This window comes from Astatotilapia calliptera, chromosome 20 (genome assembly GCF_900246225.1).
Source record: "Astatotilapia calliptera chromosome 20, fAstCal1.2, whole genome shotgun sequence".
NCBI lineage: Eukaryota > Metazoa > Chordata > Actinopteri > Cichliformes > Cichlidae > Astatotilapia > Astatotilapia calliptera.
Window position 1 is genome coordinate 23,518,651 of NC_039321.1, and position 25,538 is coordinate 23,544,188.

Below are 25,538 nucleotides of genomic sequence, written 5' to 3' on the forward strand. Positions count from 1 at the left end.
CATTTAAGTCCGTAAAGTCAATAAAATTAGTTCAGTTTAGTGAAAGACACTTCCAACCACAAACGGACTTAACTTGTAGATGAAGTAATAATGAAATCATGACTCCTGCTGTGCCGTTAAGTTCCCGGTTCCCTGAGCCTGCTGTGCCTGTGACATGACCACCACGTGCAGCACTGCTTATCCCGCACCACTTCAAAACTAAAATATCTTTCTAAAAGTCATGCCGATGACATGTGGGATTTCTCTCAGAGTGTTTACTTGAAATCTGCTCTGTTGTTTCATTTGAGAGAGTCAACTGAGTTGTCTTTCCTCTGGGAACAGTTTGGAGCAGATCCAGTCAGGAGACCAGAGGCTGCTCTGTAAGGTCTCGCCTTACTGCTGCTTCAGGGCTTAACACAGCCAAATGGATAGCTACCAGGGACCAGCAGGCTGCCCTCGCCTTAGTGACTCCTTCATTATCTCTTATTTCAGAGTTTCTTCCATGAGATGAGAGATTTAAGCTGCATGACCGCAAGGCAATTTTCCCACAGTAATTAAGCAGATTTCTTTCTTCAGTAGTATCACTCCAATCACCTCTTCCCATCCCGGCGATACAGGCAAAACTGGTGAAAGACTGAAAAGTTATCCATCCTCACAAATGAGACCGGTATGAGCATGAGCATAATTAGTGAGGACAGCAAACACCCAATTAGCAAGTTTTAGTGACTCCAGTTTCAATATTTATTTTTTCCCTTCACACTCTGAATAATAAGAATAGTCAAACTGAATAAATGCTAGCCATGGGGTTTGTAGACTGGGAAGTTTTCCATTTGTGATGCTGGGCCAAATGGCTCAGGACCAGCGGACTGCCACAGCATCTCCAGCTCCTTCATTCACTTACACTCTTTTAAAGGGACCCGAGGACTCTGCTTCAGACTGTTTCGCTTTTCTTTCTCAATATGTTTCAGCTTAAATCCCATAAAGACCGGTGCTCACTTTTGGCTTAAAGCTAGGGCTTACTTTGTTTCTGTTGAGTGTGTGTGTGTGTGAAGCTTCACTTTGCTTCTATGACTAGCATTGCCCAAAGACTTAAAACACTTCAAATAAGAATGAACTTCTGAGATGCTTATTAAATTCTTTTGTAGCCTTCATATGACTCAGGCTTGTGCCCTTTTTTCCTATGTACTTTAAAAGTTTTTCAACTCAACTTTTATTGTAATTTTTTTACATTTATGGGCCATTTATATCATAATTATAGCAGAAAACCATCATTTCAACTTACTGCTTTTTCACTATAGGTGGTCTGTCTTTATGAATGTTTATTTTTATAGTTATCAAGGGAAATGAAGCGCTGCGCACCTCGTTGTCCTTCCCAGAAAAAGCAAAACGCTGTCATGCTTCAGACCAAAGCGCTGTCACAGCTGTATTCATGGTTAAAGTCACAGTTTTGCATGACTCTTGTAGAATTTGTTTGTTAAAGTCTGCAGCATTTACATTAAGCAACGCCTCCCTGCATCACCTGCCCCGTTCACACATCTAAGACTTTCTGCTTCCGTGCTTCTTTTCATTCTTGGAAATGGGGCAAAAACTGGCAAGCCAAAATTTTTCAGTCAGAACTGAATCAAAACACAACTGTGCTTTAAAAAGTATTCTTTAAATGCCAAGGTGGTAACTTAGATTGGAGGTCCACGATTTGACATGCTCACTATACTATGCTACTATATATTGTACAGATGCATTCGGTCCCTGGATGGGTTCACTCTAACCATCACATTTACACCCTGAATACCATTTCCTTACTAGTGACTTAGCTGTCACTAGTTAATATTTATCCTTTTAATCCGAGAAAAATAATGTGACACAGACTATTAGTGCTTTGCGTTCTGACACGTATTATGATCACTTCATCAATACATGAGTCAAATTTATTGCAAAACAATTTCTGAATTTGATTAAAACAGCAGTAAATAACCAGAAGGAAAACAGCTGGTGGCATAACATTTGTGCTTCCAGCTTCAATTCTTTTCAGATGTGTTTTATTATGTCAAAATGACATGTTTCAATGAGAATGCAGTTAACTCTTTTATGTGGTCATATGATTTCAAAACTATAGACTTTATAGTATTTCTGGAAAAACATCTTGGTTTCTTTGGAAAAGACTTATCTGTTCACCTTACCAGCCCTCTTCTTAACCTTCTTCTCGCTCTTTGCGTCCATCCTCTACTGTCTTCTCTCTTGCATTCCTTCCCTTCCTCTGATTTACTTCCACTATTTCACAATTCAGCAGTACACATAATTATAAATAGCCATAGATTAAAGGAGCTGCATTGTCAGTGATAATGGGAGAGAAGCAGATCTTTCTCTGGACTGACTTTTAATAAAGGCTTTTGTGTGCCAACATATGTTTTCCATAGCACTGACTGCTTTCCTGCATTCAGTGCTCCACAGAAAACCAATCAAATTAGATAGTATAGATGGGAGGGGGACTCATCACCGTGATGATAAGCAAGTATCTCTTTCACAGTGAGCCAAGTCTTTTCTTAAACCTGACCGAGTTGGGGAGCTAAAAATCATAAAATAAGATGGAACTATGGAAAAATACATGGAACTCCTATGCTGTTCTCCTGCCGTATTCCTCATTCATATGTAAAACACACTTTGTAAGAAACAGAGAATTCAAGTGAGAGCTTTGAATTACATACGAACTTTTAAAAAAAAATCTTACTGTATTCTCTTTCACCCCGTCGCTCGTCCCATCTGTCGCCCCCTTAGCAAATTAACTGGTGCAAAAGCCACCAGTTACCTGCTGTTACAGCTATTTTGCTCTGTAAAGCTCTCCCTCCCCTCCTCACCCTCTCCACTTATTCTTCATCATCATCCATCCATCCCTCCCGCTTTTCATTTCTCACTTGCAGGGAGGCTTAGACTTATTGCTCACAGGCCAGGGAACTCTTTTTTTCCCCTAGGGGAGAAACAATTGGCTCCTTTCTCTCCATCACCTCCTGCCTCACTTGTTTCTTCTCCATTCCTCCCTCCCTACCTCTGCTGCATTCTCCTTTTTTGTAAGACTGCATGCATGCAGGCTGGCTGCAGGGTTGAAGTGCAGAAATGTCTATATCCTGTTGTTTTGTTCACTCCTTTCCACGTTCTCTCTTTTGTTGTCTTTCCCTGCCTTTTCAATTCTCCCCTCCCCGTTCTCCCTCCTTTTAGACTTCTAATTCTCCTTTCCTCTCCCTTTCATTCACATTGCCTTACTGCTTCATCCACAATTCATCTTTCAACTCTTTTCACACGTTTTCCTTGCTCTGCTCCTGTTGTGATTCCCCTCTCTTAACCGGCCTCTCAACAACTTCTTGCCTTCTGTCTCTACATCATTTTGTCATCTCTTCATTCTTCCCTCTGTAATGTTTTTATTTGTCTTTGCTTCCTTTTCACCTACCTGTCTCTTCATATATCTGACCCTCATTGTTTCCCCCTCTGGCTCGGCTTGCTCTTGATCTCCACTGTGACCTGTGGCAGTGGTGGTCTACAGGTTAAACTGCAGATATCCATTTATTCATTACTGCATACAATACAGTAAAGTTGCACTCTAACCCCACTCTGAAAAAGCCGTTTCACCCTGGAGGCGGGCTGCTTTGTCTGCCCATCTCAATTTACTCTGGTTTTGACAGGACAGCCTGCTCCCCCCCCCCCCCCCCCAGAATCTCTCTCTCTCTCTGTCTTTCTCTTTACTTTTAATCCATTCCCTCTTGGCATGCTGCTGCTCCATGTCTATTGAAGCTGAACTGAATGCAAGTGTCAGCGGCCCCAATGGCTTTTTTTTATTATTAAGATCCATTATGGAACATGCAAGGACTTTGTGTTTGCCTCTGCATGTGCATGCATGTGTGTGTGTGTGTGTGCTGAGAAGGGCTAGTTTTTTAGGTGGGGATATATTCTCCTACATCCTTGTTTATGAATACATACAAACGTTTGTGTGTGTGTGCCTGCTCACAGGGCTGTGATGTGATGTGATGAAGAGGAACAATAATAGACTCTTCAACTCATGAAGAGTTATAGGATGCACACAAACACTGCAACACACAGCTCGGGGTGTCTCGGAGGAACAATGGGACCAGTCGTTCCTTTTATAGCAGCCAACAGGAGTGTGAGGGTTTCGCTGCTCCTCTTGTCGCTTCCAGGGAGTGTGACGTGAATTGCGCGCGTGTGCGTGCTCGCTTCTGTTCTTGTGTCACGTAGCTGCAGCTGATGAGAGTGCTGATGTCCTTCCCCTTGAAATACTGCAGCATCTTTGCAGTTCAGTGCAGAAACTTGAGCGTGCATAGACATGCAGCCTTGTGCTTCGGCCTTTCTGTTTCACAGACCTCAGCACAGTTTAGTGCTCTTGTGATCACTTCTTTAATGCTAGCTGGGAAACTTTGCACTCAGCGAACATCTGTGAAATCACCCAAGACCTCTTCAATTCGAAAACAGCGAGTTAAAGTAGCAGATAGCAGGCTGTGCTGGGATATAGCCTTGCATGTATGCTTTTGTCCATTCACAAATGTGCGTGTGTTTAGATACTGGAGGGTATGTGAGAGTTTATGTTCCTGTTAAGCTGTGTCTTGTTGTGTTGTGGCCTGGGAGCCATGAGCTTATGAGAGCTCTCCTGTCTCTACGCTTCAATAGCTCCATTATTCATAAAACTCTGTGCCAACAGCGCAGACGGGTCTATGTCTGTATAGTGTATGTGTGTTTTCTCATCTTATGTATATTGTGCTTTAAAGTGATTCTTTAGTTTTCAGTGATAACCAGGAATTTGAAACTAATAAGAAAGTTGTTCCAGCTTAGAGCAAAGTGAGTATTTGAAAGCTTGGCATGCTTTAAATATGGCTGAGATGATGTTGGTGATGACAGGCCTCACTCTGTTCACACAGTCATCCTCGCGGAACGTAGACACAACACCTCTACGTACACTGAGGTCAGTGGCATCCCACTACAACTAATGGCTGACAAATCTCAGATTCTGATATTAAACTTCTGCCTGCATCTGCAAGCCACTTTACAATCCAAAATCAACCCATATGTGTCTGACAATCAGTATCATGTCTGTTGTTGCAGATGCCTAGTCTATTCTTCCCACCTTATTGTTTCTGTAGTCGTAGAAAGGTGAGGAGGGCTGTGTACAGCGCCATGCTGCCAAATCTAAATTACTCCAGGGAGAAATACTGCTTCTTCTTTTTCTTAGTTGCTCTGACTGATATCTTTTTCTCTCTTGGATCATCTTTTGTAGTTATTAGTGGAAAACAAATGTTGTATTCCTTTATAGTGCATTACAAAGTCAGCTGATTTGGCTCTAGTTGAAAACATATGGCTAGCAATAGACTGCAGTTTAAATATATCCACAAATCTTTTTTGGCCTTACCCCTCATTTAAAGTATCCCAAGCAAAGAAAGACACTGTTATTTTACGTCTAATATTGCCCCAGTCAAGACAGGGAGATCTAGTCTGCAGTAAAGAGCAGATTATTATTGAACAGCTGATTTTATTGCCAAGACACAAGAGGGGTTTTTATAGAGGGTGACAGATGAAGGGAAGTGATAGAGGTAATTGTTAGAAGGAGGAAAATAAGTAAAGATTGAAAATGAAAAGAGGGGAAAAGCCAACTGTCTGCCTGTTACTGAGTGCCAACTGTGAGGTGCAATATAATAAAGGAGACTGTTTCTACTGAAAGGCTTTATTGTTCCTGCTGCCTGCAGAGTCCAAAGTACTGAAAGAGAGGTGTGTGTTCACTGCGCACTTTTTTTCCCTTTTTTTTTTTGCAGCACAACATTCATATAGATGTAGGACTACAAGCCACTGACCTCCCTCATGCTTTGGCATTGACAGTGCCGTAAGATGTTATTGGGGAATTTTCAGAAACAATAGCAAGTCTGTCTCATTAATTTCCGCAAATCCAATACATCAGGAGACCGAGAAAAAAAACCATTATAGAAGCCATGTGTAAACTAGATTGGGGAAAAAGCAACACTGTAAATCTCTAAATAACTTGTAATTTCATTTATCTATTACTGTGTAAGTCAATATTGATATCAGAAGCCAACAGTCGCTCATTTTGTGAGGCTGGATTCGCTCACAAGTGACACTGTTGTAAGAACTGATGTGCTCATCCATTCATCCATCTTCATCACTGTCGGCTCATTAGTCCCTCACAATGAAGAGATCTCATTCAGTGACACTGTCTGCCAGTGTGGAGGGAGCGAGGAAGAGTGTGAGCAAGCAAGCGAGTGTGTGAGTGCTGGATGCGTATATGTGTGTGTGAGCTGGCAGTGCCACAGACATGGAGAGTTTGCGCTTGGCTTGGCAGTGCGCAAAGCATATCTCTATCTCGCACACACAGTATTCATCACACAAGGTCAGAGATTATGTGTGTGTGTGTGTTTGTGTGTGCGCGCGCGCTTTGGATACTGTCCCTGAGTCTTGCTGTAATGTGAAGAGATTATAGTGTTGCCATAATGGAGGCTGGCATTAGCATAGCCTGGCAGGAGCATCAATCTGAGTCTGACTAAAAATACCTCAGACAGCAGTGTGTGTGTGTGTGTGTGTGTGTGTGTGTGTGTGTGTGTGTGTGTGTGTGTGTGTGTGTGTGTGTGTTTGTGCATGGGGGCATCCCTGGCATAAGCACACGTGTGCTAGCAGTGCATATTTCTAAATTTGTTACTTCTCTGTCTTTATTTTCAGGTCTATGTGTCCATGTTTAATGTTTATGGCCCATCGTTGATGTGAGAGTTCAGCTTGATCATCCTTCAGAGTCCCAAGAGAACGACGTTACGCTGATTATTGAGACTCTAAAAAGAAGACTGGAAGAGAAAAAAATAGAAGCCAACACTTTTTCAAGGATCCTTCCAATAAATCCTTCAAAGGCCGGTCCCTGCTTCTGTCACACAGATTCTGAAGACTGAATCAGAACCAGGACACAACTATAGCTTCTATTAATACATTAAAACTTAAATAAATAAATTGACAGACTCCGCTTTTGAAAGAAAGGAGTTTGCTTTACGTTTGCCAAGATGATGACTATGATGATGATGGTGGTGGCCACGATGGTCACCTGCAGCTCTCTGTTCCTGCTGGGGCTGGCCGCTGCCCATGTGTCCTCCAGCACCGTGACCCGCACCTCCTCTTCAGCTTCTTCTTCTTCTTCTTCTTCCTCCTCCTCTTCATCATCCACTTCACCGCGCATGAAGTTATCATATAAAGGTAAGAACAAAAGCTTTGAGGATAAAAGTTCTGGTTCTTTCTAAAAAAAAAAAGGCAATTTCTCTCTTCCACTGCCCGTAATAGTTAGAAAAGTATCTACACAAACCACACGCACACACACACCCCACTTTCTCTGTTTCATGTAATATTCAGCTTTATCCTTTTGAAAGTATATGCAGCTGAACAGTAGCCAACTGTAATTTGTGGCTGCTGTGATTCACAGCCATAGACACACACACACACACACAACTTAAACACGCAGTAGCACGGTTTTGTGTTTCATCTTGGGTATTGTATGTTAGAAGAAGGCAGCTCAATGCCCAACACAGCCACATAAACCAAGCTGGTAATTACAGCCTGAATGAACTGGCCAAGGCCATGAAGCTGGCTGCAGACCGTTTGCACAGCTGAGACATGTACCCGCCTGAATTTGGGCTGAAGGTAACTTGAAGCATTTATTATGAGAAGACTTAAGACTATTCTAGTTTTATTTGAAACACAAATGACAAATGAGTGTCAACAGTGAGAGTTTCTTGGTTCCTAATTAGGCTGTAGGCGGTTATTAAAATACTACTTTGACATAAAAGTAGAGTCCTATAAACAATTTTAGCCACTTTAGCAATGAAGCTAAATTGCTGATGCCTTTCTGTGTGTTTGGTAATGGTGCTGTTGTTAGGATTTTAGCAAACATAAACATAATATGTTAAACATTAAAAACAAGCGTTTCACAATGACATGCTGTACAGCTGATCTATCTGAGAGTATATTAATTAATACTACATTTTTTGTTTTAAGTTAGCAATGTAGCATTAAATGGCATTTTTGACTGCTGCTTTTTATTGAGTAGAAAGCATTATTACTTGTTTAAAGGATGAAGTAACCATTACTTAACTCAGCTACTTAAAGTAGATTTGGGCTGTCAAATAATATTTTCTTGACAGATATTCTGTACCAGCGCTCAAGAAAGGAGCAGTAAAATATTAAACACCAATACACTTGGATCTTAAAGTAAAAGTAACTGCATTTAGCAGAAGGCAGGTATCATACGCATGTTTTTAACACACTATGCCCTCAAGCCCAGGGTTATTGCCACCACAGTATGGTGGGGCTGAATAAAAGTCCCTGATGTCATGCTGGCGGCTATTGGGTGGCGTCAAAGACTTAATTAAAGTTATAAATTCACATTAGAACAATGGCAGACTAATAAAAGACATTTTAATGTCGAAGTGAGGAGGGCTTTGGTCTTGTTTTCTTAAGCTCCCAGTTTGAGCTGAGCACGTAGGGGAGGATGTAGTCCCTTTATTTCTTAGTTTCCTCAAGCCAAGAACAGTTTTTAATTCTTTTTTTTTTTTCCATTAAGCTTGGGGTGACTATTATAGTTTAAATTTACAAATACAAGCTAAATTTTCCTGGGCACTGTTCCTCTAGAACTTTTTCTTGCCAGTTTGGAAATGGTAAAGACATTCAGTTTTTCCACTGAAACTAATATAGTGTCATTACTGTCAGAGGATTTCATCCTGCTCGTTTCACAAGTCACTGGCCTTAGGACACAGCTCAGAAATATACTGAAATACATAAGATGTTGAGGGTTTTTTTTTTTAGCAGCGTGACTTGTGGAAGCCCTGTAGCCAACTAACTGATGTGGATCTGAAGACGCCGATGACAGCTTTGAATGCAAAGATTTTATGATTCTTTACTTACTTTCTGAAGAACATAATTAATAAAAAAGTTTACTTCGCTATACAACAAAAAAGACAAGTAAAGAACAAAAGACTGGTCCAAAACTAAAGCCCCTGCAAAGTTATCCGAGTTATCTCTTTTCTGTATACATATAAGAACATTTCTCCATAAATACAGGCAAACACATTGGCACCTACACACTAACACAAATGCATAGGCGGGTTCTCCCATACTTAATATCTTTATCTTTAAGTTATGTGGAAATCATCGACTCATATCAGTGTTTGACTGAGGTCCACCCTGTAAATCTACATTTTCAGAGTTGCAGCAGTTCCACGGAGTGCGACGGTTTGAGCTGGAGCGTTCCTGCTGCTTTAGTGCCCTGCTGTTGGATGAAGAGAGGGGTCGACTGTTTGTGGGAGCCAAGAACTTCCTGCTGTCTCTGTCGTTGGACAACATCGCCAAACAAGAACACAAGGTTGGCCAGAAACAACCCCCAAAACCAAACTTGTACAGCTGTAAAACATGTGGGAGTGTGAGCGGTCTGTTGATCAAAACTAAGTTACTGCTGCTGAGATTTCAACATTTTCAACTCTGTGTTTTAACGGTTATGAGTAGATTTAATTTTAGATTCTCATGTGCACAAGGCTTTTTTAAAAAGTTATCCATAAAATAAGGAACTGTTTTATAAACACAGCATTTTCCCTGGTAATACACAAACCATTACCAGAAGAGATAAATCTCAACAACTCCAAATACATTTGCCATGAAAATATTTTGTGACCTTTTGTTAACTATCTTAGGTGATTATACTGGCAGAAGATGAAAGTGAGTCATTCTTACAACCACTGCAACATTGTTTACTTTCTAAGAATCATTTATTATTTTGACTCACAAAGTTAGTCACCTGTGGTTTGTATTCTTGCATTCCTGAAGGAAATATTCAGAAGTGTGGAAACATTTTTACAAACACACCCTTTAGAAAATAACATCCGTGCACATATGAGTCTACTTAAGTGTCTGACCTGAGGGGAAAAGAGAAGTGTTGTAGCCATAGAGGAAGGTAGAAAATCAAAGAGCTGGACGGAGATAAGAAAAAAACATTTATGCAAAAGAGGTTATGATTCACATCAAAAAGGTACACTTTGTGAGGCCTTTGCCTTTGGAGTATAATCAGAGCTGCAAAAAGACTTGAGTATACAGTACACACACTGGCAAAAGAACTGAAATGTATAGACACTAGAGTTACACACAAAAAACCCACAAAACACATCCGTCCACAGCTGCTTGGAGTAAATTGCAAGTTTCTATCTGTCAGATATGAAACCTCTGTTGGTTTTAGGTAGATGAGGGAGTTTGATTTATGAGCTGGGTGTGCAGATTCACTGTAGCTCTCCCTGTTTTTTTTTTTTTTTTGGGGGGGGGGGGGGGTTGCAATGTTGTTGAATGGCTGCAGGATAAAATAGGTTAGAAAGAAAGAGATGGATCAAACTGTTCTTACACTTGATGGTTTAAGTCCTGATATTAGAATAGAATAGAATAGAATAGAATAGAATAGAATAGAATAGCCTTTATTGTCATTGTACAGAGTACAACGAAATTGGAGTGCCACTCCCTTGGTGCAAGTTTCAATAATAAATATAAATGTAAAATATAAAAAGTACAAAAAAAACAATCGTAAGTACTGAAACAATAGTATGTACAATATATACAGGATAGCAGCATTAATATAATGACAGTATGAATAGCAGCATAATATAATGACAGTGACGGTATGGAATAGGTTCAATTGTTTTTGTGCTTATTTACTACAGTGATAGCTCTGGGAAAGAAGCTATCCCTGAATCTGTTTGTCCTGGTTTTATGTGACCTGTACCGTCGGCCTGACGGTAATAGTTCAAACAGTTGGTTGCTGGGGTGAGAGTGGTCCTTGATGATATTGCCAGCTCTGCTGAGGTACCGAGAGTTTGCAGTGACCTCCAGGCTGGGCAGAGAGCAGCCAGTGATCTTCTGGGCTGTGTTATATTATGAGGGAATGCATCTCTGGTACACTCTAAATAATCTAATTTAGCCAAATTAAAAATCCAGAGTAAATTTACAAGATGGACTGATCTTTGTCTGCCTGTTTCAGATCTATTGGCCTGCCCCTGTTGACTGGAGGGAGGAGTGTAACTGGGCTGGCAAAGACATCACTGTAAGTGATTACACTTAGCCCTGTGATTTCATGTTTTCATTTTTACCAGAGAAATAAAAATTGATGTGGGTACTGTGATATCACCTGGTTAAGCCCTGTTTTCAAGCCTTCCAATAAATGTTTTTGCTGTCACCAGCTTGGTTGAAAAAAGTAAGGGCAGGTCTGACTGTGAAACCACGCGCTCATTCACTAATGACTTGTGATTGACAGCTAGTTAACCAATGAGCTTGTAGTTTCATACCAAAGATAATCCATAATTCTGAAGCATAGAAGGACTGAGATTTGCAAGGTAGACTTCATTTTTTATTCAGTATAACACAAAACAAGTGACCGGGAACATAAACGAGGCAGGAAATTGCTTACAGAGGTAAAGACAGAGAGCTGTTTCCAGATAGGCTTCAATGGGGCTGGAAGTCCTTTTGCAACCACAGCTATCACCATCCAGAAGCCTCAGATAGAACGATAGAAAGTTTTTAAGAACACCAGATATTGGCTTTATTGGCCCGACCCCACAGCTACGCCTGTGTTTTATCTTGTCTGTGATCTCTGCTTTGATTTATAAAAGTTTACAGCTGATACAGTTCAGATGTGGAACCTGAAAGTTTTTAGAAGTGTGTTGTCATCATCCTATGCAATAATACACACTGCATTATTATTATTATTATTATTATTATTATTACTCAAGGAATATTTAACTACAACCTGTTAGCTAAACTGAGTTTTTATGAGACATAATGCATCATAACATCCACTTTAACCATGTCCCATTTTACATACAGTTCAGTAAGCATTGCTACTGAGCTCCAAGTGCAGAATGTAAGCATCCACTCCTACCCAGCCTAACACAATGCTACCTTTTAATCCACTCGAGTCATGGGAGTCATCACAAGACAGAAACACCACATTTAAACAGATAACATGTAATAATAGGTGCAGCACTCCTACTTTTGGACCTGCCATGTGGTGAGATTACTTCCTCCAAATTTGTTTCTTTGAGCCCTATTTGAATGATATCCACACAGTCTGATGTAGAGCTCACACTCAGTGTTTACACACACACTGTCTAACCAGACAGGTTTGGGATCAATGCAAACATTTCATTTTTTAAATGTCACTTAAATATTAAACTTTGTATTGCACTGGGTTAGTGAATCAGAGAAACTCAGTTGGAAACACAGTTCTTGCTGAAGATCTTTGATATATTCACTATGAGAGCAACTCACTGGGTTCTTCCTCACTGGAAGAATATGTGCAGCAGAAAATAACAGTTACATACCTTCGCTTTGACGATATGATGCAATGCAGTGAGGTCACAGAAATCTAAATATTTACCCGTTGCTTGTAAAAATGTGGCTCGTTACATTAGGTTGAATTGGATGTTTATTATCTATATGAGGATGGACGGACTGAGTGAGGTTAATAAAGAGCATCTTGGACATGAACTGCAGCAGTAGCAAAAAGATGCAGATTAACAGGAAATGAAGCAAAACCCTGATTGTTAAAGTGTTTCTATTTGGATGATTTGATCTGATTCTGATTCCGTTCTGAGATGACTGCATGCACAAAGTCTCCATGACTGAACTCATGACCTGCTGCAGAACTCACAGCAGAGTTTACCAAAAGATACGCCATCATCAAGTTCCCTTGACTTATTATTTAAGTGCCAAAAAAAGATTTTCTGTGTAATGTTCTGCATGTGGATGTAGTGTGGGCAGGGGGGGCTTGGCTTCACTGACCAACATGTAGAGGCCACCAAGAACCTATAGACCACCCAAGATTACAATTAGATAGCTGTACAGGTCAGTGTGTGTGTAGGTACTTCGTGGCTTTAACTGTTTAAAACAGTAAAATCACATCTGCTTATGCAGATATACCATAAATGTGTCTATTTATACTCAAGTGTTTGACAGTGTCTGTGTGTACATTTATCCCTGTATGTGTAAGTTTCCAGTGTGTGTGTCTAATGTCTGTGAATGTGTCTTTATGTGTGTGTAAAACAAACCCGTCATCAGTGTGATTATACAGCTGTAGCAGACAGACAACGGGCTCCATTCATACAAAAATCCAGGCTCTAATTTCACCTGACCAGGAGTCTGTGTGTGTGTCTGTCTGTGCATGAGTGTGTTCAGTTTTCTGTATGCATATGTCCTGTTCGAAAGTGCGAGTAACTGTGGAGACTGTGAGTGATGAAGAGAATTAATGTAATGAAGAAGATAATGAGTTATTGTGGGAGAAAGAAAGTGATAAGACAAAAGTTCAAAGAAAATGACAGATTTTGCATTAAAGTAGTTTTTTTACTCACATTTCTATCCTTTGAAATGTTATTTTTATCCTCTTTTATCCTTTTCTGTGTGAAAACTCACCCAAACCTCCACCACGCACTATTGACCCTAATTACAGAGAAATGTGTTTTCTATAGGAAGAGGTCAAAAGCTCTCCCTGCCACTTGATCTCTTCCCTCCATTCATTTTCCATGTTTGGTCCTTTCTTCATATTCCCTGTCCTCATCTAATATTGTTATTTACAACCCTCCAGTCCTTCAAACAGTAAAACCACCTTGCATGTGCCAGGACACTAAGACAAACACAGACACATGCAGATAAACAGAATTAGAGCGGGGCAGTAAACAGTTGACAGTTTACCCAGACACTTGGTCTGACTCAGCACTCTGAGGCGTCACTGTAAGGCCAGAGTCATATTCAGAACCGCAGAAGTGATAGATTGTGTGTTTATGCTGTCATTTCAGTACCCACTTGGTAACTTTCAGTGCCTTCCAAGACCCATTAATAAATCAATGGGTAGGAATTAATAATAAAAATCCTTTTCTTTATTTCATAAGTATATCATTCAAAGCAATTTCTTATGTAAAATGCTCTGTGGAAGATGCATTAATCACAATTGTAAATCAAAATTGATTTTTTTAAAGGTATCCAAGAAGCTGCATGTTGCACAATGAGTTCTGGGACATTATGAATTAGATTATGAATGAAGTCCAATAGCTCAATGGGAAGAATTAATTTAAAAAGGAGAACTCTTCCAAATACTCATGTTAGTCTTTCTGGAAGACACAAACTGAATTGTGTTAATCTTTAACTACTGAGAGAAGAAGCTCAGTGACCACCAAGTATGTCTGAAACCACCAAAGAACATTTTCTTTTCCAGCATTGTGTAGACGATCACTGTGCAGGAATTCACACACAAACAACGGTGAAAAGAATTGGAAACAAATGGAAAGAAGGCACCCTCTTATGTATATCACTTAGAGAGTTGGATTCCAGAAATCAGTCCATTTTTAGGAGAAATGTGGCCTGCCAGTATCCCCTGATACTGCATTGTCCCGTTTCACAGAGATGATCAAAGGCATTCCTATGTTATTACACTGTGATATGTTGTGTATCTAATGAACATCACCATTCCCATCAAGTCAAACCCTCTCTGCCATTAACTTTATTAAAGCTTCCTGCATCTCTTGGAATCTTTGCTTTTACACAAATTCAAACAGTTTGTTCTGGTTTTAACCAAATGGAAAATACAAGCTTCCAGCAGCTTTTATAACAGCCTAGTTGTTTTTTAAAGTTAAGTGACCTCCAGAAACCATGTCATGTCTTAGATGGAGTGCATCTAGGCACCCTGGTAACTTAGCCAGTGGAACGAGCTAGCCAAATAGCTTTGGTGCCTCAGCCTAACCAAACAACAAGTGAAAGCAAAACATAAAAATGGTCTCACAGTCAACACTCCAGTCTCAGTGAAAAGTCAGTGATGTTTCTACTTCCACACTCTTCCTGATCTCTCTGATCGTATTATGGATTTTATTTGTATTTCAAAAGCAAACTACCCTGTATATATATTTAAGTAATCCTTACTTGAAGTGTTTCAGATGTCGAGGACAAATGAAAAAATCTGATTTAGTTCAAGGACATCCTGGTAGATTAAATTTTATGCACCTGACAAACACAAAAATAGCCACTGAACCAGAACACGTTACACTTCACATAAAATGCTCAAAGAAGCATAGTTTATATGATAGCAATCGATATGGAGCCAAATACCATAAACAGAGCACAGATAGTGGCTAAAATACTACATTAATGCTGTAGATCAGGTTAATCATCAACAGAAGGAACAAAGAGAAACAGAGAAAAAGACATCTACAGCAGAACAATGCAGCATTATAAAACGTGAAGGCAAGACTTAGAGCTCAAGCTGCTGTAAGGTCACAGCCCTCATTTTGCTCACTGTTTCAACTAATGAGTCAGTGGCATGTCAAAGGTTGTCCAGGGAACCCGTTAACCCCCCCCCCCACACACACACACACCCAAACCCTTCTGTATGTATGCACACACACACACACACTGATCAGACAATGAGAAAAAGTGATTGCTGTCATCATTTCACCTCATTCTTTTTGTATCTTTTCAGGGTCGCTCATGCATCTTTTCCCTACCCTCCTGATCTCTCTCCTTTGTCACATCAAAGACTTTTCTCTGTCAGCCTCCTGCTCTGCTGAGTGCCTCACCTTTCTCTGCCCCCTGAGACACACACACACATATCTATAACCTTCAGTGGTTTAGAACAAAGGCTTGCCATTCAGCCTTTAAAACCTACCAGGGGATTAGAGATGGAGTTGTTGTGTGAATACACAAGTTTACTTGTTGTAGTGTATACACGCACACATAAAGGTGTTTAACCAATCGATTGGCTGACTAAACTGTTGCCGTGCAGGAGACCTGGAAAACAGCAGGCCAAACAATTCACTTTCTATGAACGCTTACACAGAAACTGATATTCTGCATATTTACTCCAAAAATGATTAATTTGTCTTTTAATTGTCCAAATGATCCAGGCTCTGAGCTGTTTGCATTATGACTGTCTGCTGTTGACAGTGAGATTCATGTCTTTCCAAACCTTTAGATCCACCAATACTCACAACAATCGACAGACAGATGTTACAGTGACCTGTCTGGGGAGAAGTAGACAAGCGCAAAATGGAAAGATAAAAGCTTAAATGTGTGCTACAGTGTGTGAATATATAAGAAATAAACAATGTACTGATGACATGTTGTTTTGAACACTTTCGTAATCACAATACAGAAAATCATTTATAAAAATTCATATTCAATATAAATCTGTGGTGTGAGATTCTCATGATAATGGCAATAATTGTAGTATCCACAGCAGTCCACATATAGTATCATCTCTTTATGGGCTAATCACCTCAAAGCGTGGTGTTTGAAGACAGGAAGAAAAATGTACCATCCATTATCTTAGTATACAGTAAATCCTTTTTTTCCAGCACTCTCTTGAGATCCATCTCAGTGTAACCTGATTCTGAGATGAACAGATGTGTCTATGAATCAATAACATGCTCGCTTGTTATTAGAAAGAAGCCAGGATAATGGAAATAAGAAGACATAGAACAAAGATTAAAATGGTTTGAAAAGATATAAGTCTGGCAAAAATAAAATGGATAATGAAATATAAGTTTATCTTATTTCTTTATGTAACTATTTTGCATTCTTTTCTATAAATGTATACATATAAGTCAAAGAAACTTGACAGCAAGGTTATTATAGAGATTGGTGATATTATAGCAGTTTAGGAAACATGGTTAAATTACGTGTGGATATTCATTTGACCATTTGATTGTTAGTCAGTCGTATTAACCAGGACACACATGATGTCAAACCTGTGAGTAGGAGATGGATCTGGGGACATCATAGACTAAATGGCAGACAGCTATTTACTGTATTTAAAGGTAAACACTACCACTATGTCAGGCTTGGAAAAAAGGGCATTGTATTTCATGCAAGAATTGTGTTTCAGTAGTGTACCTAACACTCTGTCTCAGAATTTGTAGAGTGCCAATCACAAAACAGTTTCCTTCCTAAAACTTCCTAAAGATCAGCCTTTAAGTTAATAATAAGTACTATATGTGTGTGTGTCTTTCAGTCTGACTGCGTGAACTACGTGAAGATTGTACACCACTATAACCGCACCCACTTATACGCCTGTGGAACGGGTGCTTTCCACCCCACCTGTGCCTTTGTCGAGGTGGGACACAGGATGGAGGTGAGGAATGTACAAAACACAACCTACACGACACTCACTATGCAACAGTGTAACAAGAAAGTCTAAAAATATTATACAATGTCTTTATCTGTTCTCATCTGCTGAAAATAAGATGTTTCAAACACAGAAACTTCAGTCCTCTGCCAACCAATTTAGTCTCTATTCAGTGTACCTGTCGACAGACCCTTAAAATATGGTCTTAACCTTCCTGCCTTCTTGGGACCTTTTTGTGCCACTGCTATGTGTTAAATGGCTGCCATTTCCACTGTGTTCAGTGGAATATAACCAAACTTGCCACAGGATAGTTTTTACCTGTCAATGTTAATATTCCAGTGTGAATTCCTTAAATCAGCCTAAAATGGCTGAGCAGCAGAAATCCCCACACCCATCACCCTGGGGACCATTTTCTGCCCATTGACTTCCATTATAAACGCTATTTTTCAACCCCAAATTATCATCATATGATTTTATTTTTTCTTCTTTTCTTGGATGTCAATGAAGACTCAGGGCCTTGAAGTTTTAATTTTTAAATTGCAAAAAAAATGCAAAAAAAATAATGGCAGGTCAAAATGTATGTTGGTGCCAATCTTTGGTCCATCTAAAGGCCTACTTATAATGACAATCACATATTACTTCAACTGGTTTTTTGTGGAAATATTTAGTTTCGTTTTTTGGTTTTTGGGGCTTATAACACAGGGCGCTCATGTAATAACACTGGGATTTGAAGGGTTAAAACAACGAAAATATAATTAAAACTTTACATGAATATTTCAGGGAGAAGTAGTTTTACAAGGTTGGCTAATTTAAAGTGGAATAAAATATGGATATATGGTCTTTTTATGGCGTGGCTGAGAATGGTCCCTAGGGTGATGGGTGTGAGTTTTTTAAAGGATGGCAGGAGGGTTAAGTGTATAAAGAATTTGGCATTTTATAGAAGGACTATGCAAATATAATCACGCTGTAAAATCCCTTCCCTCCTCTGTCCATCAGGACCACGTGTTCAGGATTGACCCCTCTGAAGTGGAGGACGGGAAAGGAAAGAGTCCGTATGATCCTCGACACAACGCTGCATCTGTGCTCGTCGGTAATTGCACCCATGCAAACTAATATGAGATGACTGAATAAGAACGTTCATTTAATGGGTCTTGAAATTGGGCTGATTTGACGTACTACAAATATATTATCCAAACAGTCGTTGACTAATTCTGTCTCCTAGGTGATGAGCTGTATGCAGGCGTGGCCACAGATTTAATGGGAAGGGACTTCACCATCTTCAGAAGCCTGGGGAAACGCCCCTCTATCCGCACTGAACAGCATGATTCAAGATGGCTTAATGGTGCACTTTTGTCTTTTTTTTATCAGATTATGTGTTGAGACGACTCACATGAAGAATTACACTGTGTTGATAGGAAAGGTTATTTTTGACTAATTTTTTTCTTTGATTTTCTTTACCAGAACCAAAGTTTGTTGGGTCCTTTTGGGTCCCTGAAAGTGAGAACCCAGATGACGATAAGGTCTTTTTCTTCTTCCGGGAGACAGCGGTTGAGGCTCAAGGGTTGGGAAAATCTACCTACTCCAGAATCGGACAGCTGTGCAGGGTAAAATCCAGCAGCAATTCCAGCTGGATTGTTGACAAATATAAATAAAATATCCTCTTAAATTTATCTTGGCTATTTTTTCTCCAATCAGAATGATATGGGCGGTCAGCGAAGCCTGGTGAACAAGTGGACAACATTTCTGAAGACCCGTCTGATCTGCTCGGTACCAGGAGCTGATGGCAGCGACACGTACTTCGATGAGCTGCGTAAGTACAGCTGTGCAAACTGTCAGAAGTACAAGTATGTACTGTGTGAACTATTTTAAGATGAAAATTGTGCTGAGTAAAAATATGCTATAACATAAATGAAGTAAACAAAGCTTTCACTCGACATCCTCCTCCTGTTAGGTTGTTTGCCACTTTCACCAAAAAACTTTGGTCATTACTAACGTTTTGTTTTTCCTGTCACCGCTTCTAAGATATTGTGCATTATAATCTGGTAGTCTCACTTTTCAGTAGACAGAGAACAGAAAAGCAAAAAAAAAAGTGCTGATTTTCCTTTTTGGATTTTTATCCAGAAGGACATTCTGCGGGCAAATGGAGAAAAGGTCCTGGAACGCATAATAAAAAAAAAAAAGGATTTCTGACCTCAATTGTAGATTACCATTCAGTCTAACATTCCTGCAGACTTGGAGCAAGCATGAGTGACAGATTAATTGGTAATAGATTCTGGCCTGATCGAAAGCCAATGTTTTTGCTGTGGGTTTAGAGAAAGTTAGAGGCTCGTCTCTGGTAACTCTTCATATGACAAAAACCTATAATGTGTTTTCAGGAGATGAAATCCAGAAGTGAGACTAAATTTATAAAGCATATCAAATGACAAAGAAACCACAATTTTCCTGTAAACCTATATGAATTTCCACCGAGAAGTTATACTTTTCATTATATATATATGTATATATGTGTATATTTTTAAAAGCCTTTTCTAAAGACTGTCCTGTACACCTTGCACACCAAGCACACATTCCCAGTTTTGTGGTCTGTTTAAGCTCCAAAACCTTCCATATCTTCCTCTGACATGACGGTGCCACTCTTTCAACCCCTATCCTTTGGCTCCAGGAGGAGATTTATGAGTTTGGCGCATAGACGCCAATTTCTAACCACATTTTGCAGTTGTAATAAAATGAATGTCTGGTGAAATATAGTGTGATTCTATGAGGGATCCTTGGACTCAGAGGACAAATGTAAATCATGTTTGTTTCTCTGGAAAAAAATGACCCTTTATTGAACCCATCCTCAGAGCAGTGTCCAGTACCCATACCCATAAGAAGTTATAAAATGCAAGTCAAGCTGATGAGTATCCTAAGAGCAATGTTAGGCACATTTTTTGCCTTTTAAAGCTATCTGTGAATACAAAATGGACATAGCTGTGATGTTTGGTAGTTTGGCACTCCTCATCTTGTTTTTTGTTTTTTTTATAAACTGAAATAGTCCTGTTTATAATAAATTTAGCATTAACCCGCAGTGCAAAAACTAATTGTGGAAGTTATTCCATCAGAGAATAGACACTAACAGTGAGTCTGTCATGAAGATCAGAAGACCTCAGTATCACTTTAGCACAAAGTCTGAGTTTTTATCAGAGACCTGACATTCAAACATGATTTACAGTCGACATTCAGAATTTTTCTGTTGTAATTTTTAAAATCAGCAATAGTGCTTTAAAATATAAACAATAAAGCATTTAGGAACCTTTTTATGGGGTTTTCACCTTCATAATGAGTCAGTTAGGTGTAATAAAAAGACATGCAGGCCAGTTATTTAGCTAACTATACCTGAGATGACCAGAGATTTCTTTCAAATAAAAAACAAGTTGCTTTTGGTTTGTTTCACTCTATCTGGAATTCAGGATTTACTTTTACCAAAATGAGAAATTACTTATACGTATTAATAAAATTATTATTGGAATATATTTTTAAAAGAAGGAGCTATTTGTTGTTATACAACTACTCCCCGAACCTGCAGTCATGTGGTTTGCTGAGCAGCTGCACGAGTTTCAGCTCTCAAGATGTTTCCGATAGAGCTTTCTTGGCTGTATCTGTGGGCTATAATATGATCTGTCTTTGTGCTTATCTCATGACATAGTGAAAGGAAAAGTAAGTGGTTTAGGCTAAAGTCTAAATTACCCTTTGGCCACATCTGTCCATCACATTCCCTCATGAACTTTCAGTCTCTTGTCTTGACCTTGATTTTTTCCAACTATATCCATGTAAAAATAAATAATTGTTAATCTGAAGTTTTTGTTCTATTAAAGTATGTGCACCATGTTATGTCTTTAGAAGCAGGAATTTCATTAAAGTACATGGAAACACATTTTGTGGCTCAAGACTAAGAAATACGCTCTTGTTTATTATGGAGATCTCAAACCTGACAATTGAAGCAAAAACTTAATGAAACTCAGTTTGTTTAAAAGATTTTTATAAGCTGCATGAACCTGTGGTGGATTTTGTTCCATGTCATGACCCTCAGTTATCAGTAACATGTCTCGTTAAGGTTCTTAGACATGGCCAAAGGGTTTTGTTTATCTTTCACTCAACCTTTGACCGTTAGTCTACTGCCACCTGACCAGTGTGTGTGTGTGTGTGCATCCTTAGGCGATGTTTTCCTGCTGCAGACGAGAGACAGAAAGAACCCTCTGGTTTACACCGTCTTCTCCACTTCCAGGTCAGAATCTGTTCATATTACGTGTGTATGTTTGTGCATGTCTGTGTGTGAGGAGAGACGTTTTTGTGTATTTTGCGTGTTTTGCGTGTTTTTGTTGCATCTAACCCAACTCCCTCTGTCCACCAGCAGCAGTGTATTTAAAGGCTCAGCTGTGTGTCTCTACTCCATGAATGACATCCGGAGGGCCTTCCTGGGGCCATTTGCTCACAAAGAGGGGCCCAACTACCAGTGGGTCCCCTTCCAGGGAAAAGTGCCCTATCCCCGCCCCGGAATGGTATGTCAGTAATCATAAAAGCGCATCAGCGTCACAGTATCTAGAGTTTCCAGAAGTGCAGTGTTGGCTGATCAAGTAAATGTACACATATTTGCGTAATTGTGAGAAACTTTTACTTGGAAGTGTATATTTTAGATTACGTTAATGTTTAGTTATTACTTAAAATCTGATTTTAAGTACAAAACATATATACATCCTATAATATATAGCACATTGCCATAGATTTAATGACCCAATAAATTAATAATGCTAGACCATCACATACAGTGGAATATTCTTTAGTATGTCTTCAGTGTTGAATTTGTTGCCTCAAACTAAAACTCAAAACAAAACAAAAAAGTTGTAAAAAAATGGCCTCATAGTCACATTGAGACAGTATTCAATATTAAATATTTTTTTCTTCCAAACCCCCTTTCCTTTCAATCAATATGTGCTCATTATGGGCCTTTCCATTCAGCTAAGCACACAAGTGTAGCATCAGCATGATTTGTTATGCAGAGCTTCAGCTGTTACTGCTGCTGGAGAACAATCCCTATTGTATGAATGCAGAATACTAATTGTATTTGGCCTACAGAAAACCCTCCCTCACGCCATCATTACCTCGCTGGATTGTAAAATTAGCAGAACAAATCAGATTTTAAGAACGCGATCTTGCTTACAAGTACATTTACGCAAAAAGTGCACATAATGCACATTCTGATTTAAAATGCATAACCCACAAAAAAAAAAAAAAACCAAACAGTGTGGCTCAATAAAGTGCAAATTAGTAAAAAGAAAAACGTGGAATTGTATGAGAATAGACGCTGCATGATGCTAAATTGAGTTTTCAGCATTTAGAAAATCCAGGACTGGAATTTTAATTAAAGAGAGTGGCTGGACTCTGACCTGGTGTAAATCTCTTTTAAGTCCTTGAGACCCATCACACCATAATCACCTCTCTGTTGAACTGTGCTTTGTGTACTTCAGGTCAGCTAAAGTGCTGAGAAGTTCGGCATTTAATTTCAGTTTACATCCAGAAAGACAAAACAAGTTTACTCATCAAATATCAGTCATTGTGCAATGACCGAGTCCAAACATAGTAAATAGGAGAGCACTGACTCAGAGTCAGCTGTTTTTTGCAGAGCTTTACAGCAGCCGCATGCATGCACGTTCACGCATTCAGGTCCTGAGAGAAAATGTGTACTCACTGTAGTTTCACTGTAGTAGTAGTTTTTTAAAATCCTCTTTTTATTTGTATCCCCACTGATGTTCAGTAAAGTGCACTAACCTCAATGTAAACTTTTTAAGTTCCCAAAATACTAATTCGATTTTTTCTGCCCTTCTTTAGTGCCCCAGCAAGACATTCGGCAGCTTTGAGTCAACAAAGGGTTTCCCAGATGATGTGATTCAGTTCGCGCGTCACCACCCTCTAATGTACAACCCGGTCTACCCTATGAGCCGAAGGCCCATCTTCATCAGGACCAATGTGGACTACAGCTTTACACAGATCGCTGTGGACAGAGTCAATGCTGCTGATGGACAGTACGATGTCATGTTCATTGGCACAGGTGAATGAGCAGTAATCATTTCTAACTCTAGGGTTAAACAGGAAAATGATGAAATTAGTTATTAAGCGGTTGTGTGTGTGAAATTTCAGATAAAGGGACAGTACTAAAGGTGATCAGTGTCCCCAAGGAGAGCTGGAACAACATGGAGGAACTTTTACTGGAGGAGTTGGAAGTTTTCAAAGTAAGAAAACTGTGTACATGAAATTACATGTATTTAGCACATTTAGTCATCATGACATGTTGTATTCTTACAAGCATTAAATCTCAATGAAGTGTTGAAATTAATGGATCATTCAAACTTGCATGCCTTTTATTAAGTGTACTGTACTCCCTGGACACGACCTAAAGAGGAAAACAAAGGATAGTTTGAAAGAACATTGTATACATATGCATGTATACATCCATTGTTTATTGTATTATTGTAGTATATTTACCTTACAATATAAAGCACCTTGAAGTTTTGATTTGGTGCCATATAAATAAAATTGAACTACATACTGATAATTTTGGTCAAATCTAAAAAGTATGTTATTTAGTTTGGTACATCTCTTCTCCTTCCCAGGACGCCTCATCTATCATCAACATGCAGATCTCCTCAAAGCGGGTATGCTTGTTTAATTCTTAAAAGCCCCAAAATCATGTTTTTAAGAGTATGTCAAACAGTGCAGCACTGTATTATCTTTAGTCAATTATTTCCTCTTCACAGTGGAAATGGTTGACATATCTAGACTTAGAAATTAATCGACCTGTTTATCTGCACAGCAATATATTTATATGCCCCGAAAGAGCAATATAGTATCTGAGGCTGTACTAAATCAGAATGGTGATGATGGATATTGCACAATATAACCAAAGAGAGCCAACATAAATTGCCATAATGGACACATGGATGGTATTTCTGGCACATAAGCTGTTGTGCTGTTTCAGAATAAAGCATGTTTTAAATGCTTCTCTTTGCTTGCTTTGTTTTCACAGCAACAGCTGTATGTCGGCTCTGACACAGGCCTTGCCCAGATTCCACTTCACCGCTGCAGTGTATACGGGAAGGCCTGCGCTGAGTGTTGCCTGGCCAGAGACCCGTACTGTGCCTGGGATGGAACTTCCTGTACTCGCTACCTGCCAAACACAAAGAGGTCTTCGACATTAACATGACCTATAACAGATGATCTTTACTTAAAAGAAAAAAGTGAATTTGCAAATACTGTCATGCAATAAAACATTCCTTTTCTTAAACTAAAATGTCAAACTTGTTACAGACGTTTTCGCCGCCAGGATGTAAGAAATGGAGACCCTAACACTCTGTGCTCAGGAGGTACAATTCTTTCATCATTTCCATATCTACAACAATGATTTTTGTAGACATGTTAGGAAAACTGGTGTTAATCCTATTTGTTAAGACTAAACTATGCAAGCTGTAGTCTGATGCTTCTTGGACTCACTGAGAAGCTTGCCATCTGAAATCTTACAGTCCTTATGCCAAATAATCTAAAATATCCCCCGCTTTCACCCCTGGTGACCTCTGTCCGCTCAGGCCACAATACCAGCATTTTGTTGCTGTCTTGCTGCCACAAAACTGAATCAGGCTAATCGCTCAAACTGAAGGAGCTCCTGAGTAATGCGATTACATCATTTGGCATGCAAGCTGTGTTGTGTAAAACTAATGAAGGTCAGAGTAATTGTCTGTGATGAGATCGGCACTACCCCAAAGTACCATAAAATGCTGATCAGGAGTCTGTTTGGCAGTTTGTAGACCATTGTTTCACCAGTAATCTGTGTAATCCTCTCCCCACCTCTGGCCTTGATGTAGGCTGACTTTTAAGTCTTTGAGTACTTTTGTGCAATTTTATGGCTGTGGTTAAGATTTAGGGTCATATCACTCATTTTAGAAAATGTTATCAAGTCAAGTCAAGTCAACTTTATTTGTCAATTCTGCCACATGTACAGGACATACAGAGAATAGAAATTTCGTTACTCTCAAACCTGTGTCTGCCTGTCTGTTTTTTCTAGTAACATTTCTGGATTCACCATCCTATCCTTCCAGGTTCCTCTGTCTTATTCTAACCTGGACATGTTTTGTTATTAGTGAGCACATGTGCTGCTCTACATTGACTCATTTTGTGTTTGTCTCTGCTGCCCCCTGCAGATCATCATAAGCATCGTATTGCAGAGAAGAAGCTGTATGGTGTAGAGGGAAGTAGCACTTTCTTAGAGTGCGTCCCCAAATCCCTTCAGGCCAGAATCACCTGGACCTTCCAGAAACATCCACAGAATCGACGAGAAGAGGTGAGAGGAATGGCT

The 25,538-nt window shown here is 39.5% G+C and overlaps 1 protein-coding gene across 3 annotated transcripts in view; it reads left to right on the top strand.

The window, feature by feature from the left end:
• The window catches only part of sema3b (sema domain, immunoglobulin domain (Ig), short basic domain, secreted, (semaphorin) 3B), a 90,847-nt gene that overhangs the window by 61,557 nt on the left and 3,752 nt on the right, over positions 1 to 25,538 (top strand). For all 3 annotated transcript variants that reach the window (XM_026155271.1, XM_026155272.1, XM_026155270.1), the window contains exons 2-17: positions 6,700 to 7,218; positions 9,219 to 9,376; positions 11,030 to 11,092; positions 17,042 to 17,161; positions 18,152 to 18,245; positions 18,378 to 18,497; positions 18,617 to 18,759; positions 18,851 to 18,965; positions 21,350 to 21,419; positions 21,549 to 21,693; positions 23,021 to 23,240; positions 23,330 to 23,421; positions 23,803 to 23,844; positions 24,216 to 24,373; positions 24,497 to 24,552; positions 25,384 to 25,523. In XM_026155271.1, the coding sequence (XP_026011056.1) occupies positions 7,029 to 7,218; positions 9,219 to 9,376; positions 11,030 to 11,092; positions 17,042 to 17,161; positions 18,152 to 18,245; positions 18,378 to 18,497; positions 18,617 to 18,759; positions 18,851 to 18,965; positions 21,350 to 21,419; positions 21,549 to 21,693; positions 23,021 to 23,240; positions 23,330 to 23,421; positions 23,803 to 23,844; positions 24,216 to 24,373; positions 24,497 to 24,552; positions 25,384 to 25,523 (1,926 nt within the window). In that variant the 5' untranslated portion in view covers positions 6,700 to 7,028. The remainder of the gene's footprint in view (positions 1 to 6,699; positions 7,219 to 9,218; positions 9,377 to 11,029; positions 11,093 to 17,041; positions 17,162 to 18,151; positions 18,246 to 18,377; positions 18,498 to 18,616; positions 18,760 to 18,850; positions 18,966 to 21,349; positions 21,420 to 21,548; positions 21,694 to 23,020; positions 23,241 to 23,329; positions 23,422 to 23,802; positions 23,845 to 24,215; positions 24,374 to 24,496; positions 24,553 to 25,383; positions 25,524 to 25,538) is intronic.